The 18767-nt window shown below is 41.7% G+C and overlaps 1 protein-coding gene across 3 annotated transcripts in view; it reads right to left on the bottom strand.

The window, feature by feature from the left end:
- The window catches only part of MCC (MCC regulator of WNT signaling pathway), a 202635-nt gene that overhangs the window by 112001 nt on the left and 71867 nt on the right, over window positions 1-18767 (bottom strand). The window contains exon 1 of one of the 3 annotated variants that reach the window (XM_035099857.2): window positions 1551-7990. The exons of the other annotated variants lie outside the window; for them this stretch is intronic. Within the exon in view, the coding sequence (XP_034955748.1) occupies window positions 1551-1556 (6 nt within the window). The 5' untranslated portion in view covers window positions 1557-7990. Of the gene's footprint in view, window positions 1-1550; window positions 7991-18767 lie in introns of those variants that run through there. 3 annotated transcript variants of the gene reach the window in all.

Below are 18767 nucleotides of genomic sequence, written 5' to 3'. Positions count from 1 at the left end.
CTGTAACGTTTGCAAGGAGAACGTTACGTAACACAAGGTTCCACTGTATTCAAATGTAGGCACATGCAGTATACAACACCTGTCATTAGTAGAGCCAAAAAATAAAAGCAGAATTTCCAACCACCAGTTGTATTTTCACAGCTTCTCCAAAGCTAATGCTAAGAAGACAACAAGTTGCTCTCTTGTGGTTTTATTTAATATTTTTGAACAAGCATTTGTGCTGAAATCTTTAGCAACAATTACTGCGAGAAAACAGTTACAGTATTTATCCTGCTTTTAGTATTGCTAATCTGCCTACAAATAATAAATGCTATAGCCTGAGCACACCAAAACACAGTGGCTGGTATGAGCAGCAAAAAATAAAAAGGTGGCTTCATAGACTACTCGGTTTGGGGATGGTGGCAAGACCTGTCTAACTCTGATGTTTCCAGAAGCAGGAGGCAGGTTTTACAGCTCATTTACTTGGTTGCAAAGAACTCAGTGGCAGCCTGCTCCATCACCATTTCTAAGTCCGGAGGGTGTATAGCAATTGATTGATTGATAGAGATAGGACACAATCAGAGAAAGAGAGGGAGGGAGGGGGAGGGAGAGGGAGTGTGTGTGTGTGTGTGTGTTTAAAAGCAAATAATTCTAAGGAGTTGTATCCAACAAAGTCATTCTGTCAGCACAAGGGATTAAGCCAGCAATGGGACTTCATTGGACTCTCTCCAAAAATCTCTTATTGGTGGTTAAGGGAACCCCAAAACAGATTTGGGAAGGTGAGGGCAGAGGAAGTCCCACTGCAGAGGCAGAAAGTCCTTGCATTGTATGACTTTGTTGGATGCAACCCAATGCCATTAGCTGTATTAATACAATAAACAGGTCTCTAGCTCTTAAATTCCAATGCAACATGAGGAAAAGGGAGGAACAAGGGAACTGTCAGGGTGAACAAAGTATTGGAGCTAGATAAAGCAGAGGCAGAATTAAAGTGAAGAGCAGATGGACTGTGGAAGGCGAAATCTAACAAGTAGGGCTCGGCAAGTAAGAAAATGTGAAAACATGAAAAGATCCTGGTCTTAAAGGAAGGCTAGAGTGACTGGAACAAAGAAGTAAAGAGGAACTGAAGGGGGGAGCATAGGGGACATTGTGAGACCACAAAGAAACATGAGTGAGAAGGAGTTAAAGTGGTCATGTTTTTAGCTAGTCTATGCATACATTAGGAAAACCATATTATAAATGCCCACAAAATGGCATAGCTTGGTACAACATCCACAAACTGTCCACAAAAAAGGTTACCTGGAGATTACCCACAAGTCTAAAGGATATTGGAAAACAAGTTCTTCAAGCAAACAAGACAGAAAGCTATTCAGTATCACACATACCAGTCTTGCTGTAAGCAATCTGCAGACTCAACTCCTAGAACTGTTGATGTTGCTTTTACCTTGCTTCAGTCAGTGATTGCGGTGCCTCTTTCCTTGTTTAAGAAGCAACTATCCACATGTTTGGCAGCATTTTGCTTTCTAAAAGATGACCATGAAAGAGGGCTTTCCTCCCAGTTTAAAAGCACTTACCAACATCTTTGTGCTATGCTACAGACGAAGTGAAACTTCCCTCCTAGATCTCTGGCAGATTTCTTGTTTTCATAACGACATACCAGGAAAGGGGAAACCAAACAATGTTTGGCTTTTATGGTTGCACACACATATAGAAAACATTGAGTTAAAAACCCTGGACTTATCTGCCCACTTCCTTAAGGAAATTCAACACTACCCCACCCAGCTTCCAGCATAGCAGCATACTTCACGTATATTAGACAAAAAAACAAAACAGGAACTGGCGGAGGCCAGCACACAGATGTCGCATATGTGAGAGGGGAATATTATGTGAATATTAATCATCGAGCAGAGTCTGCCCTTCTGCCTAGGAGAAAGCAGCCACCAGGAGTGCAACAGATGTTTCAGTTTGAGTTAGTTGTGTCTAGGAAGCCCTCATTGCAAGGAGCACCTGGTTAAGTCTGCTAGATCACTGCCAACTGTGTTGGCCCCTGGGGATAAAAAACTTTGCTCCCTTCTTGCAGAGGCCAATGCAAATCGAGTGTTTGGAGGTCTTGTATTATGATGGCGCTTTATGTACATACACATCCTTCTGCAAGCTTAGAGGGACCTCCCTTGATCGAGGGATGGCCATGTGTCCTCCTTTGCAGATTGCAATCTTCCATTTAAAGGGCTGTGCCTTTTGCAGATACAAAACCTTAAGAAGGGAGAACAGGGACTGCGAAGATGCCCACCAACAGTTTACTTCTTGGATAGCAGGCTTGGCAGGCACACAGATCACATCTACCCCATGGCATCGAGATGTCCTTCATTTCTGTTTAAAATAAAATACTTATATATTTGTCCCTATTCTAGGGTTGCCATATTACAAGAGGTAAAAGTCCACACCAGAGCCCGGGTTGCCCATGCCAGAGCCTGAACGAGACATGCCCGGGAATTCCAGGACGTATGACAACCCTACTCTATACATATAAAAGACAGCATGCACATTTTATGCAAATTTGTCTTTCGTTCTAAGTTTTAGTTAATTGTTCCCTTAAGCATCTCACTGTAATGTGAATATTGTTTTAGATAAAGTTGTGTGCTTACAGAAGAGGAAATGATGCAAAAATATACACCCACAATTGGGGAGGTGAGCTGTGAGACTATCACCAATTTGCATCTTCATCTGTCAATTACTATTCCCCATTCACACACAAACATACACACATATGGAGAGATGCTTTATACCAAAATGTGTCAAGACCTAAACCCAACTGATTCAACATTTGATTTATGCTTCATTACTATTTCCTTGACCCAGGTGGTGCTGTGGTTAAACCACTGAGCCTAGGGCTTGCTGATCAGAAGGCCGGCGGTTCGAATCCCTGTGACGGGGTGAGCTCCCGTTGCTTGGTCCCAGCTCCTGCCAACCTAGCAGTTCGAAAGCACCTCAAAATGCAAGTAGATAAATAGGAACCGCTACAGCGGGAAGGTAAACGGCGTTTCCATGTGCTGCTCTGGTTTGCCAGAAGCGGCTTTGTCATGCTGGCCACATGACCTGGAAGCTATACGCCGGCTCCCTTGGCCAATAATGCGAGATGAGCGCGCAACCCCAGAGTCGGTCACGACTGGACCTAATGGTCAGGGGTCCCTTTGCCTTTTACTATTTCCTAGTCAGCCCATATTAGTTTCTATGCAGCATAAATTGTAATAGTAGTAGTAGTAAATAATAATATCAGAATTATTGTTTTTTGCAAGAACATTAATCACCTGCAGGCCCGATGTGCATACCACTTCATAAAGTCCCACCATACTTGAAATGAAACATAGTTTAAATGAAATTAAAATTTGATTTAAAGAAAACAAGCAATATGCTAGTGCACATGGATGAAAAGGCCCCACAAAGCTCCCCACCTCAGCACACTGGGGAAGAAACAAACCAGAGGTTGGCTTGCTGTTAGGCGAGGACAGGCATTTGTGGTTTGTTTCTCTCCTAACAAAACACAATGGTAAGCCAAGGTTTGTTTCCACTCCTCACCACAGTGTTGCAGTGGGGAAAGGATGGCGAGTAAATGCTGTTTCTTGATCTTCAGTGAACATTCCCAGAAGAACAAGAGACAGTGCTTGCTCTACTCCCAATTGCAGCACTGAGGAAATTCTCCTCCAAGCCCAGAACTCCAATGGGGAAGAAACTCTTGAGTTATCTCCAAAAGTGCCTCTTCTCCCTATATGGTAACCCTGAATGCAGCTGACATGTAGAAGAGATGAACTGTGCTGTCCATTATTGTAAGAAACAGGCCCAGTCTTCCATGGAAGATATGTCTCACCTCCTCATAGATAATCATAAAAATATATCCCACTATATTTCTGATGTAAGCGTGATATATTTGAAAGAGAATTCTCCCCACCCTCATACTATTACAGTATTTCCCCTCCCCTTAATGAAGTTGACATATTAATAAATGCCTGTGGCACTGTACAATGATTTGAGTGGACAGAACGGAACAAAATCTTGTGTGCGTGCCAGACTGAAGTAAAGGGTAAAGAAAAAGCTCTCGAAATTCTTACAAAGATAAGTGAGGTGGAAATACTATTGCAGCAGCTCTGCAGAGCCATTATTTGAATTACGTTCTTTGGCAACTCCTGTAATAAAATTCAAACAGACTGGGAATATAAAACACACTGCGTAGTATTTCCTTTTCCAGTGAAATCACAGCTCAAGTATCCTTGGCTACTAAAGCAGAAATGAAAGCCTTGCACGGACTTGTCATTATGCAGAACACATGAACTTCCCCAAAGATATGGAAGAGGAGGAGAAAAATGTTCTGTACATGGCGTTATGTTTAACAGTCCTCATTTTAACAACGGCAGTCAACTTGGTTGTATTCCTCATCTACGTTGTTGCTGCTTCCTTACTTATGCATAAGTGACTTCTTTGAAATGCATTCCTAGAAAGCAATCCTACCTCCTCTCTGCTTTTTTACCTGGAAGTATGTTCTGTTGGAGGGACGCGGGTGGTGCTGTGGGTTAAACCACTGAGCCTAGGGCTTGCCGATCAGAAGGTCGGTGGTTCGAATCCCCGCGGCGGGGTGATCTCCTGTTGCTCGGTCCCAGCTCCTGCCAACCTAGCAGTTCGAAAGCATGTCAAAGTGCAAGTAGATAAATACCTTCTGACGGGAAGGTAAACAGCGTTTCCGTGTGCTGTTCTGGTTCACCAGAAGCAGCTTTGTCATGCTAGCCACATGACCTGGAAGCTGTACGCCGGCTCCCCCAGCCAATAATGCGAGATGAGCGCCGCGACCCCAGAGTCAGTCACAACTGGACCTAATGGTCAGGGGTCCCTTTACCTTTATGTTCTGCTGGAATAAATGGTATCTGAATAAGTACAGTTAGGGTGGTGGCGAAGGCTGAGGAATGGAATCAAAACACACATTCACACCAAGAGGAGCTGCAAAAGAACAGGGACAGGACAAAAATATGCAAAAGTTATCCTTATGCCTTGGTAAAGCATGGAAATAGCTCCCAGTAGCCTGAGGGCCACTTTTCAAATTTCCAAGATTAAGGCTGTGCAGAACTATGGACAACAACTATCCTCTAACATCCAAATTCTTAAAGTATTGCTATTCAAATGCTAAAAAGAAGTGTCATTAAAAATATCCTCATGATACAATTCTCTTCCTATAGTTTGCTGAGCACTGAGGATCTTATTAAGTCCTCTAGCCTAAACGCAGTAATGAAAAGAAGGCAATTTAATTCACAAGGTTAATACATCAACTGCCTCCAGAGGAACAGATGGCTCCTAGCTTTACTCATATTAAGATGAATAACACTATTAATATATTCTCAGAATTAAAAGGGAAAGGTGTATGTAGAAGTGAAAGAGTGTGAAGTGGCAGCACACCAAGGCACAAACACTCTGAATGTCATATATTAAGTGGGGTCAAAAAGGTGACTAACCAGGAAATATATATTTGAGTTATGGTGGTTGGATGAAAGTGTTAACTCTGTATGGTGCTGTTGAGAAGAGGTGAACAACATGCAAGAGACGTTTAAGGAAAGAACTGAAAACAAGTTCAGGGACAACGGAAGTGTGTGCCTTTGGGGGGGGGGTAAAGTCAAACTGTTGTAGAATTACAGCGCCTGCTGTGGCTGTAGAGACAAGGTACGGGAGAGACATGTTTTATTGCAGGTGGGGCAGATGAAGGCAGTTTTACTGCTACAGGTGCACCCTGGTGTTTCTTTTCTCTGTGTTACTCCCAGCAGTCATTCCTTCTCTGATCACTGCTGTGGATTCATGAGCTGATTGTCTGTCTCCAGGTACCTAGTCTGCAAGGGATTCCCATATGTTGGGGTTAATGTTGCCAGCTTTAATGTCACGGTTGCAGAAATCTTTGCAAGGCAAGAGTTCATTTCGCAACAGGAAATTAGTCTTTTCAATTAACGCTTGCTGATAGGGCAAGGATTTTGCACTCGCAGATCTATAACAGTATTTTAGAATTAAACAGTCCCAAGATTTCTCATATGAATGTTATTCTGACTAATGGGACTTAAATCTCCCTATTGTCTCCTCAGATAGAATGTTAATGTATCACATGTTGCACAGAAAAAGAATAGTTATTTGTCCCATTAGTTTTGAAACCTCATTTACACCAGACATGAACTGGCTCAGTGGATTAAACAGTTTCTGGACTGTTTCAGCTTTTAGATAGATTTTGACCAAATCAGAGTAGTTTTAACCAAGTTAGCAGAAAATTACAAAGTATGGCTGTAATTATAGCTACACAGTGCCTTCATTCCTTTGAAGAAAACATCTGCATTAAGTACAGGGGGGGGGGTTCAGGATGAGCACTGCAGTGTAAAATACTATGAATAGCTACAGTCACCTTTGCTTAAATACCACAAAACTGTGTTACTGGTAATTGCAATATACCATTAACTATCGCAAACTGCCTACGGTATGATCTAGCATTATTAAAAGCAAAGAGGGTTTTGACATTGACTTTGACACAGTGTGGGCGATAGCTGTGCTAATTTGGAAGCTTGAAATAAAAACAGTAAACACATGATGAACGGATCGTTATAAAATAATTCATCCACATGAATATTTCTTTTCCTTTTCCCCTATCCTACATTATTACAAAAAGTTACGTAGCAGCACAGGCAAAATTACTGATAAATTAAGATTCCTACAAGGCAAGCACATGCCTATCAGAGTAAAGGATTCCCACCACTCCAATTTAGTCCAATTTAGCAACTGAAATATTCTTTACCTTTTTTAAAAAATCTTTACAGCACACTTCTATGCATGCCAGAAGCAATTTCCATTGAGCTAAACAGTACCTATTCACAGACAGGTGCCAGCTTGGAGCGGGGGATGCACTTTGCCCCACCCCCATAGTTCCTAAGGAGGGGGCCAGGCCCCCTCCATATTGAGCAGTGAAGTGGCATGCCACGTCAGAACATTGTGCGATGTGGCACATGCATTGTCAGCGCATCGCACAATGTGGCATATGATGTCAATGCATCAGCCCCCTCAATAAGGGGGGGGGGAGAGTTGGTGCTCCTGCTCACCGACAAGCATACTTAGAGGAATTTCCAGTTTTGACACACAAAACTATTTCATCAAATCACCTCGTAATTGCTTAAATCTGCAGCTCTAAACTAAGAAGGTGTGTCACATCTTGGTTCAATGCATATAAGAGCAAGCTGCAAAATGTATCAAATCCCCCCCCCCAAAGTGAGTGTATAAAATCTGGGACCTCCTTTGAGCTTGAGGCCCAAGAGAAATGGCACCTGTTGGTCCTGCTCACAGGTAAGTGTGTTTGCAAAAACCTTCTATATTCAAAACTAGTCCCTTTAAAATATCAGAAAATATTAACGCTTTTGGATTTACCTTCCAAAGTGAAAATCACAGAAGCTACAGGTGTTGCTTGCTATGGTATTCTATTCTGCCTTAATGTCTTCAACAATATAAATAATTGCCAAGGAGCATCAACTAGGTGACAGACCCTTAGAATTCCGTTCATTTTTCTCTCAGCTTTGAGGCTACGACACGTTGGAGGGGGGGAAGAAACAAAAAGAAAAAGATAACTCTATGCAGGTGTTTTAGAATTATGAACTTTGTAAGTTTCTACTGAGGTACGTTCAGATGCAAGACCAGAAATAAAGTGACCAGAAATAAAGGGAGAAAGGGGGGACAAACAAGCTTTCCCATTACTATATCATTAGTTGTTGGCATCTGTCTTGGGAGAGGATGGAAGAGTGAGCCTGTGCCTTCCGGGGGGGGGGGGAGGTCAAACCATTGGAGAATTTCAGCAACTGCTGTGGCTGTAGAGGCCAATACAGGAGAGACCTAGTTTGTTTCAGCTGTGTAGATGAAGGAGTCCGGTTGTGCTGGTGCAGGTGTACCATGCTGTTTCTTATTTCTGTGCTCCTACTACAAATTGTTTGCACATCTTTTTCAAATTGCCTGTCTAAAGGTAAAGGTAAAGGGACCCCTGACCATTAGGTCCAGTTGTGACCAACTCTGGGGTTGCGATGCTCACCTCGTGTTATTGGCTGAGGGAGCCGGCGTATAGCTTCCCGGTCATGTGGCCAGCATGACAAAGCCGCTTCTGGCGAACCAGAGCAGCACACGGAAACACTGTTTACCTTCCCGCTGTAGCGGTTCCTATTTATCTACTTGCACTTTGACGTGCTTTCAAACTGCTAGGTGGGCAGGAGCTGGGACCGAGCAACGGGAGCTCACCCCGTCACGGGGATTCGAACTGCCGACCTTCTGATCGGCAAGCCCTAGGCTCTGTGGTTTAACCCACAGCGCCACCCACGTCCCTTTACATTGTAAAGCTAGTACGTACCTGAATTTAAGAAAACCGAGGTCATAAATCCTTGGCTTAAACGCTTCATCCTCATCCCCAATAATAAATACAGAATATGCACTTGCAATTAATTGTGCATGCATTTAACCTTTGTTTCCTCACCTTGGTGGTCACTTTCTTTGTCATTCTCCTGCACTGCTAAAAATTAAGAGATACTAAGCTTTTTAGGGCGGGGATCTGTTTTCCTTCTCTAGGTGACCAGGTCAAGACTCAGTGTCCTTGAGTGGGTATGTAGTCCTGTAGAAATTAAAAACAACCAGTAGCACGGGGCAGCTGATTTACCACCACACAGACTTATTTATCATTTCCTTGCACCAATGCTGTGTCTTTCAAAGTTTTGTAAATTCCAAAATACCTCGGATTTTTTAACTTGCATTATCCAAAGTCTGAGGTTAGAGCATTGATTAGAAAAACAACCACCTATACTTTTTATATTAATGTTAGGACAAATCCAGCAAACAAAAGCAAGCAACTTTTACCCTGCCTCTCCTCCAAAGAGCTTAGGGTTGCAAAGGTGGTTCTCTCCAGATATCTCCATTTTGATTCTCACAACAATCTTGTGAGATAGGCCAGTCACTCTCCCTCAGCTAGAAACACAACACTTTAAGAATCTCCACTTTACAAACAAACTGCAACTAACTAGAGGTTGATGTACCTGGAGGCGGGGAAAAGAGTTATTGTCATAATTTATGAAAAGCTTTCCCCATACGACAACATGACTTTAGAACGTCCTACACTGCTTCAGCTATGAAATCTTGAAAAGTGGCTGAATTCATACAGCTGAGAGAAGCAACTGAAGTAACTGAAATTTGATTTTAAAAGAAATCATCAAGACATCTCTATCAAAGAAGATTAACATCAACAAAAACATGTAAATGCTTCTAGATAAGCAAATTGGCTCAATCACCTTCTAAATCCGGCCTGCTCAGCATGTTTTTAAATGAGCAGAATTTGTCCTTTTATTTAAAAAGCATCTATGGGTTATTTGTGGGGCATAGGAATTTGTTCATTTTTTAAAAAAAAATATCAAAATATAGTCCGGCCCCCCAAAGGTCTGAAGGACAGTGGACTGGCCCCCTGCTGAAAAAGTTTGCTGACCCCTGCTAGAGGTCACTGTGTTTGTTATCCCTGATCTAGAAGTGTTCATTGTTCCTGAGCACCTTCATACAATGATTTCTCTCTTTTTGGCAGGGAGGGGTGTTAAGAATCTTAGAAAACTAAAAATCGAATCTTTTTTTAATTAAAAAAGCTGTTATTTAATGGTTTGAAATAAAATACTGACAAAGCTTCTGGAAATCCTAAGAAAATGAAAGGTATTTTTATTATAATCGTAAAAAATATCAGAAGGAAGTAAGCCAAACTCTGTTACGACGTCTAAATATAGGCATAATTTTAGCAATGCTAATACTATTGTTGAAGCCAAAGCATATTTATAACTGTGAGCTCATAACAGCAATGTCTGGAGCAATATGAAAGCAGCTCAAGAATTTAGGGAATTCCATGGCCTCTTCCTTGTTTTTGGTTTTTTACACTACTCATTTAAAAAGTATGAAGTAGATTCATAGACCTCTGAATCCTTGAATAAGAGAAATACTAATTGTGCTAGCACGTCAAAGTGCAAGTAGATAAATAGGTACCGCTCCAGTGGGAAGGGAAACGGAATTTCCGTGAGCTGCTCTGGTTCGCCAGAAGCAGCTTTGTCATGCTGGCCACATGACCTGGAAGGTGTACACCGGCTCCCTCAGCCAATAATGTGAGATGAGCGCCGCAACCCCAGAGTCATCCGTGACTGGACCTAACAGCCAGGGGTCCCTTTACCTTTACCTTACAGATGCTAAGGAAGCTTCTGGTGAAGAATCAAGGTGGTTAGAGGTCAGATTTTAAAAATCACATCTCTCCACCATGAAAGATATATTAACTTAACTAAGCTACACATTTTATAGGAGGAGGAGATGTGGCAAGTCTTGTACAAAGGACTCACATAAAGATTCATTATACAGAGGTAGGTCCCAAGGTTTTGCATACTATGGAACAACTTCTGCAAAAACAACAAATAATTTTTGCCATCTGCTATACACTTTAAATATGATAAATAAGCCAAAATAAGAGACAGCCACTATACAGCTTGAAACACATGGCTTCTTCCTAATATAAGCATTTACAGTTATACCTCGGTTTAAGTATGCTTCGGTTTGAGTACTTTCAGTTTAAGTACTCCGCAGACCCGTCTGGAACGGATTAATCCACTTTCCATTACTTACTACGTCAGACCAACACGGCTACCCACCTGTAACTTTCAATGGGAAAGTTCGCGTCAGGTTATGTACGCTTCAGGTTAAGTACGGACTTCCAGAACCAATTACACTCATACTTCGGGTTAAGTACGCTTCAGGTTGAGTACCATCTGGACCATCTGGAACGGATTAATCCAATTTCCATTACTTTCAATGGGAAAGTTCGCTTCAGGTTAAGTACACTTCAGGTTAAGTACAGACTTCCAGAACTAATTGTGTACTTAAACCGAGGTACCACTGTATATATTTCACATAATCCCATTTTATAAAAGAATCAGACAAATTCATGAAATCAAGATGACAATATTGCCTATCGTATGTCTCTGAATACCAGTTATTTGGGATAACAAGTGGGAATTGTGCTACTGAACTCATGTTTTGCTAGTGGTCTTCCCATAGGCACCTGGTTGGCTCAATAGGGCTTTCATTCAATGCTTGACTCAATAGGGCTTTCATTCTAGCAGGCAGGGGCCTTCCTATATTATTAATTTTCTTCTGCCCACAGGATAGGATGGACTTCAAATAGATAATTTAACACCCCAAATTTATACAGACTATTTGGAAGTAGAAATGACTTACGCAGGAGGATACAAAGTTGTATTATATATATAATTCTTTCCTTTTGTTTCCCATTTGCAACCTGATATATAATGCAAAAACAACACAGTGACTCTGTCTTTATTGTAATTACAAGTAAACTTTTTTAAAACAACAACAACAGGCTGAATATAAAATAGGCTTATTTCATATTTCCCTCTATGTTTTTCATTTATTTAAACGTGTTGCCAGGACCCAGTCTTCACACAACTACTATTTCCTTCTACAGTACTTGTTGGTAGTGCAGACTTACAGATAGATATTCACTTAAAATATCATAGCTAAAATTAGCACTCTGGTATACACCTATAAATCATGTATTATTTATTACATTTGCCAATTATCTACCTACAAAGCACCATGTCTATGTAATGTAGCACTAATGAAAGCAAAATATCACCAAGAGGTTTGTACTAGAGGAATGTCAGTAGTTGATCTCTGGCCAAAACCCTTTCCGCTTATTCAGGTCAATTGTTTTCTCTAGTACAGCCTAAAATGTCAGAGCGATAATAACAGGAAAATAAACAACAGGCAAGAAATTGGATCGACCTATAAATGATCATACCCTAATTTAAAATATCATCCAATATTTTTTAATGGTCTGATTTTTCACAATACATATTACAAGTTCTTTCCTACCCATCTTTGTCTAGTCTACCCTTCTCATTTAAGGGAAAGTTGTATGGGTGAAGAAAAGATAATGGAAGGATAATGAAAAATACATCATTTGCAGGAATTTAGCCAAGGAAGACAGTGGTTACAATTTTACAGTTGAAATTTCTTAAGAAGCAATGTTTAAATATTTTTATGGCACAAAATGCCATAGTGAGGCATATATACAGCTGAAAAAGAGCAAGATAATTATCCTGTAACTAGAGATAAGTTTTACAATTATGTTACAGAATTATCAGACTCATTCACAGGCATAAACAGTAATTTCATTCTTACAAAAACCCTTTGCAGTCCCCACTACAGCTTCTGTATTGCAATGCAGAATCATTACTGTAAATCTAAACAGACAAGAACACCTCTCCTGAAACATTTAAAGCAGAAGTAGTAACTTTGGGAATTTGACAAGAACGGATGCTAGCATAAATCTACAGCAAAGGTTGACAGAAAGTAAGGAAGAGATCATTTTAATAGTGGCCATAGTATAGTGCTCATGAGTATATATAAAAACCATGTACAGTGGAACCTTGGTTCTCGAACCGAATGGAAGTCCGTTCAAATTCCTCAAACCGTTCGAAAACCTAGGCGCAGCTTCCGATTGGCTGCAGAAGCTTCCTGCAGTCAATGGGAAGCCGTGTCGGACGCTCGGCTTCCGAAAAACGTTCGAAAACCGCAACACTTACTTCTGGGTTTTTGGCATTCAGAAGCCAATTTGTTCGTCAACTAAGCTGTTCGAGAACCGAGGTACCACTGTAGTCCTTGGGACACCTGAAAACTGCTGAAAAAGTCACTGATGGAGCTGCACAGTATGGTCTAAAGCAGTGTTTCCCAGCCTTGTGCCTCCAGCTGTTTTCGGACTACAATTCCCATCATCCCTGACCACTGGTTTTGCTAGCTAGGGATGATGGGAGTTATAGTCCAAAAACAGCTGGAGGCACAAGGTTGGGAAACACTGGTCTAAAGGTAAGGAAACGGAAAAAATGAGGAAATTACAGACAAACTGGTACAGCGATTTGGTAATCAACTTTGTTTCTAGGTGTTAATACAAAGCAACCTGTTAGCGAGAAGCCATTTTAAAAATACAACAGTATCTGCAATTTATTGAAATTAATAGCTTAAAGAATTAAAAAGGTAAAGGTGATAATCAGGTCCAGTCGTGTCCGACTCTGGGGTTGCGGTGCTCATCTCGCTCTATAGGCCGAGGGAGCCGACGTTTGTCCGCAGACAGCTTCCGGGTCATGTGGCCAGCATGACAAAGCTGCTTCTGGCAAACCAGAGCAGCGCACGGAAACGCCGTTTACCTTCCCGCCAGAGCGGTCCCTATTTATCTACTTGCACTTTGATGTGCTTTCGAACTTTTGAAATGCTAGGTAAATTAAGAATGGCTAATTAAACCATTTTCCCAATGTACCGAATATAAACATCCTGCATACATTATAAAATACCTGATTCCATCCACTTTCCTAAATATTTACACTAACATTTTACAAACATGCAGTGTTCTATGTAGCTTACAAAAACACATAGCTGTTGTTCATCAAACATTTGTACTATCTGTGCTACCGTGTTTCTCATATTATAAGACACATCTTATATTTATTTTTTCCTCAAAAAAACACACTATGGCTTATTTTCAAGGGATGTCTTATTTTTTTCCTCCTCCTCCTGCCGCGGCTGGCATTGCTGCTGCGCCTATCACTATGTCTTATTTTCGGGGTATGGCTTATATTCCTTGAATGCTTAAAAATCCTGCTATGGCTTATTTTATGGGTATGTCTTAAAATATGAGAAACAGGGTATTTGGAGATACGGATTTATTTATTTCTAAATGCAACCTTCTGCTGAAAGGCTTTAAGAAAAATGGGAAACCTAAAGGCATAGGATAAAACAATAACAAACTGACACCATCTTGGAAGCAGAGAAGAGGGATGAGATACATAGGAGACCAGATTCCCCACTGTAAGAATGATCGGGGTAGGGACACTCAGTCCCTCAAGCCATTAGGCATACAACACCATTGCTAGAGGCAAAGCTGACTGATGCTCTTAACATTAATTCACTCAATTAGTACTTCTTTGATTTGCCTGTTAATCTATTGAAATGGTTGTGATAAACTCATCTGAATAATACTGAATGTTCTTTCCAACTTTATTCTTTGATCATTAAATAAGTACAGTCATGCCTCGGATTACAGATGCTTCAGGTTGCGCACTGCGCGAACCTGGAAGTACCCGAACGGGTTACTTCTGGGTTTCGGCGCTTGCACATGTGCAGAAGCACCGAATCGCGACCCACGCATGCACAGATGCGATGCTGCGGGCTGTGAACATGCCTCCCGCAGGGATCACGTTCGCAACCCGAGCGTCCACTATACTGCAGATGGGCAAATAGTCTTCATTATATCCTGACTGTTGTGACATCCCTACCCCACACCATCTTAAAAACACATCCAGGGTCCCTGGCTGAAGAGACAGTTGCCAGTCATCAAGTAAACATGGAGGAAAATGAGAACATGCATTTCTGAATGCCCAACATGAAAATTGTCACAAGCCAAGTAATTACAGCAAGTAAGGGCACAAAATGCCATGGGGAAAAGGGAGGGGAGGAAACAAGGAGGTGAGACCCGCTGCAGATAAATAGGCGGCACAAACATGGAAGATAAAATAATTAGCAAATTCAAATTATAACTTGAATTCAGGAGTCCTGGAGAGAGTTAATGATCTCCCACTTGAGTGTCTTATCAAGAGGAATTGCCTACTTTTATAAGCTAGTTTGGTCCCCAGGTCGATTCTGATGATCAACACATTCAAAGGTTACAGTAGAGAATGAGAACAAACTGAACAGAGTGCCTTGGGAATTAATTAATATTAAAGCAAGGTTAGATTTTCTTAAAAAGGAAGAAATGCTCATGTTGCTGCAGTGGTGGTTAGTCTGTTGTCTCTTGTACAAAAGAAAAAGTAATAATTTGTTTCCAAAGCAGATTTTCACCCTGTTTAGAAAGGTTCTAGCTAATTTTACATCATGTACTGTGTATCTAAAGCAAATTAGAGCTATTTTACAAAAACCAGATTCATAATAGCTTTTCAGCCTCTCGTGGTGTTGCAAAATTTGCTTAGCACTTACAGGTTTCATTCTGAAATATAAACAAGCTCTTAAATCAAACCCTCCAATGTAATAAAGAGGTGTCTGTAGACTTTCCTAAAGTGTATTCATCCCAATTTCTTTCTGATTTGAGAGCCTAAGAGCAGTACTATAAAATGAATACACACAGCCTAGCTAAGAAAAACTGAGTTTTGAGATTACCTCAAAGGATGTCTTGACAATCACTGTACTGCAGTGAATTAATGGCTTGGATTTTATGGAGCTCCATGCTCTTTAAACAATATTGTTATATTTTAGTGCCGGAACAGTACAGAAAGCATTTCAGACGACAGCCCATAGTACAATAATTCATTTTCCATGGAGTCAGTCATAGATCTTTAGTCTTAAAATGGCAGGAAGGAGGAGCAGGTGTTAGGATCTCCTACTCTCGAGTAGGACACTGGCAGAGACACATGCCCGACTGACATGTTCCCTCCCTCCTGGTCGATCGTTCGGGAGCTTCAAAAGCTTTCTCCAGCCCGAACATCACAGCGACTGATGCCAACTGACATCAGCACACTTACGGATCTGCAGAGTTTGCACAGTTGTGTAACAGAACTCAGCAACTCAGCATTTTGGCTAATCTACTTTTATTTACAAATAAACACACACAGAGCACTGCAACATGGCTCCCTCCCTCTCTAGCATCAGGCAGCAAAGAGAAAAAACAAAGGACAATAGTGTCACTTCAGGAAACACAGTAACACAAACATCCTGTCTTCATCACTTCCCACTGTGTGGAGTCAAAACATACACAGTCATGTGATAGACAACAATCCCATGACAGCAGACACGGGGAATGAATGTCCAGCAGGGACCTCGAGAGTGTTCTGTAGTGCACCTATGTGACTGTAATGTGGGTCAGAAAAAAATGGGTTGTGCCCTAGAACAGCAGCAGATGGGAGAAGGGGTGACCCAGAAATGAGAGATGGAGCCAGTACAGAATGGACCCTAAACCAAGAAACTGTTGTTTGTGGTCAAGGAGGCAGCAGAAGAGACAGAGTGTAAGACAAGAAATGTCAGTCCTCTCACCAGCTACCTGCTCCCACCTGCTAGTCTTGCTGGGCCTCTCACCATCAGGTAAGCCAACTTCTATGCCCAACCGTAAACTGGAACCCTAACAACAAATCCTGTGGATGTACTAGAATAGACACAGTTCCAATTTCCAGGTCTCAAGGAATTGTCTGAAGGCAAATGACACAGAAAGTTTACAGAAGTTAAAAGGGTGCGCGTATCTTTCCTTTCCCCTCGTCTCTCCTACAGCCCATGTTCCCCATTTAAAAATCTCTCAAGAGGGTCCGGAGAGACTTCCAAATGTCATGGACAGCGACATATGAGGTTGCAGGAAAGAGGAATTCCTTCAAATTAATCCGAGGAATCTTGCACTAGTATACTGCTATACTAAACATCGTATTAAATTCATTAACAATCAGAGATAATTAGTACTAATTTTACATTCATGATTATCAGTTCTCATTCGCAAAAAGGTTTGCTGTGATAATTCATTCTAGGATCCAAATGAATAATAAGTTCAGTTTTCATGTCTTTAGATATTAGTATCAACACAACACTCACTCTGTGATATTCCTAAGCATCTTCAATTAGTCTCCTACAACGTATTTAGGAATTATATCACCCTTTTGTTCACAGTGAGTAATGTTGCTTTTATGCAAATGCCATCTGGGCATGGATGCTAATAGCGTAGAAGGCTAGAGAGGTCTGAAGCCAATCACTCTGATGCAAACTGAAGACTTATTAATCTAAGAATATTGCTGTATGACACTCTGAATGGAACAACTTATCCATACATGATTAGAATCAGTTATTAGCTTTCATGCAATCTATTCTACGCAGAAAAATGGATTTACCATGAAACCCACCAATAACACAGAAAAAACAGGAATTCAGAGCAATTTCCTGGGATTAAGAGAACAGCTCATCCGTGAAAGGCGATTAGTGTATTTCTTTGACTTCCAAAAGGAATAGGTATTGAAACTCAATGGCATGAGCCTTCATAGTTCTTAAACAAACATACCCAATCAGGAGCCTAAATATGGAGGAATTGGAATGCAGCAGAATACTCAAATATGAAAGGTAAGAGGACAAAACAGTAATGAATCTGTAGGGATGTACTAAAGACATATTTTTTAAAAAAACAAGAGTGCACCTGGTGGGAAATTGTGACAACCGCTAAGCTCTTTTTCTTCCTTACCTCTCCAATCCTTCATCTTTCACTGGTTTTGCTCAGCTTTGTTGCACTGTGCCATATTACAGGCACCCTTGGAGACACTGCTATTTTATGCCGCTTAAGGCACACTGCACACAAAAACCAGGCTCAGGGAATGGCTATTATAACTATTCTTTAATTAATTTCCATATTGCCCTTCATCCAAAGATCACAGCGCAGTTCACAGCATAAAAATACTAAATGTAAACACAAAATACATAATTAAAAAGAGCAAAAACAAAACAAGTCCATAACCTCCCTCGCACAAACACATTTCAAAGGCCGCCACCCAGCCTGTCCTGAGCCTTCCCTCACTCGGGGCCACTGCCAGGCCTTGCTTGGGGCTGCTGCCTAGAAGTTGCTCTTGGTCGCTCGCTTACTGCAATCAGTGGGGTTGGAGGGAAGGCTTGGGGCAGTGGCCCCAAGAGAAGGAAGGCTTGGGACAGGCTGGGCAGTGGCCCCCTGAGCAACTTCCGTACAGCAGCCCTGGCGGTGCACATGAGTCTCTCTCTCTCTCTCCTCCCCACACGCCCTCCCCGTTAAAGTGGAGTGCTCCCCACTTTATGTGAATTCAGTAATGCACACGGAGCCCCAGAATGTAACCCCTACATAAGTGGGAGGGGTGCCTGTATATTGAAGGGGCCAAGGAAGCCTTCCTGGGGACAGCATTCCAGAAACAGGGGAACACTGCAGAAAAGTCCCTTTCTCATGTTGCCACCCTCTGGACCTCTCGTTGAAGAGGCACACAAAGAAGGGCCTCAGAGAATGATCACCAGGCCTGGATGCCATTGCCCATCGTAGCCCTTCAAAACCACAATCCCTTCGGGAGGCTCTGGGACATGTTTGATTTTGTGGTTGCACTCTACTTTCCCAACAACCATGCTCATCTCTGAGCAGCTAACAATAAAGAATTAAAATTAGCAAACATCAATATAGTAACATCAAAATACGGACTAAACTGGTGAACTCCGATGATCAGCCGGGGTTGGTTTGGGGAGGGAGGGGTGTAATAGCTGCTACTACTTGTAAGTAGTTACATCACCTTGCCGACAAAGGTCCATATAGTTAAAGCTGTGGTTTTCTCAGTAGTGATGTATGGAAGTGAGAGCTGGACCATAAAGAAGGCTGATCGCCAGAGAATTGATGCTTTTGAATTATGGTGCTGGAGGAGACTCTTGGGAGTCCCACGGACTGCAAGAAGATCAAACCTATCCATTCTTAAGGAAAATAGCCCTGAGTGCTCACTGGAAGGACAGATCCTGAAGCTGAGGATCCAATACTTTGGCCACCTCATGAGAAGAGAAGACTCCTGATGTTGGGAAAGATGGAGGGCACAAGGAGAAGGGGACGACAGAGGAGGAGATGGTTGGACAGTGTTCTCGAAGCTACGAACATGAGTTTGACGAAACTGCGGGAGACAGTGGAAGACAGGATTGCCTGGCATGCT

Source organism: Zootoca vivipara, chromosome 11 (assembly GCF_963506605.1).
Source record: "Zootoca vivipara chromosome 11, rZooViv1.1, whole genome shotgun sequence".
In the NCBI taxonomy this organism is placed as follows: domain Eukaryota; kingdom Metazoa; phylum Chordata; class Lepidosauria; order Squamata; family Lacertidae; genus Zootoca; species Zootoca vivipara.
The sequence above is the reverse complement of the archived record's forward strand: the minus strand, read 5'-3'. Positions and strand labels throughout refer to the sequence as shown.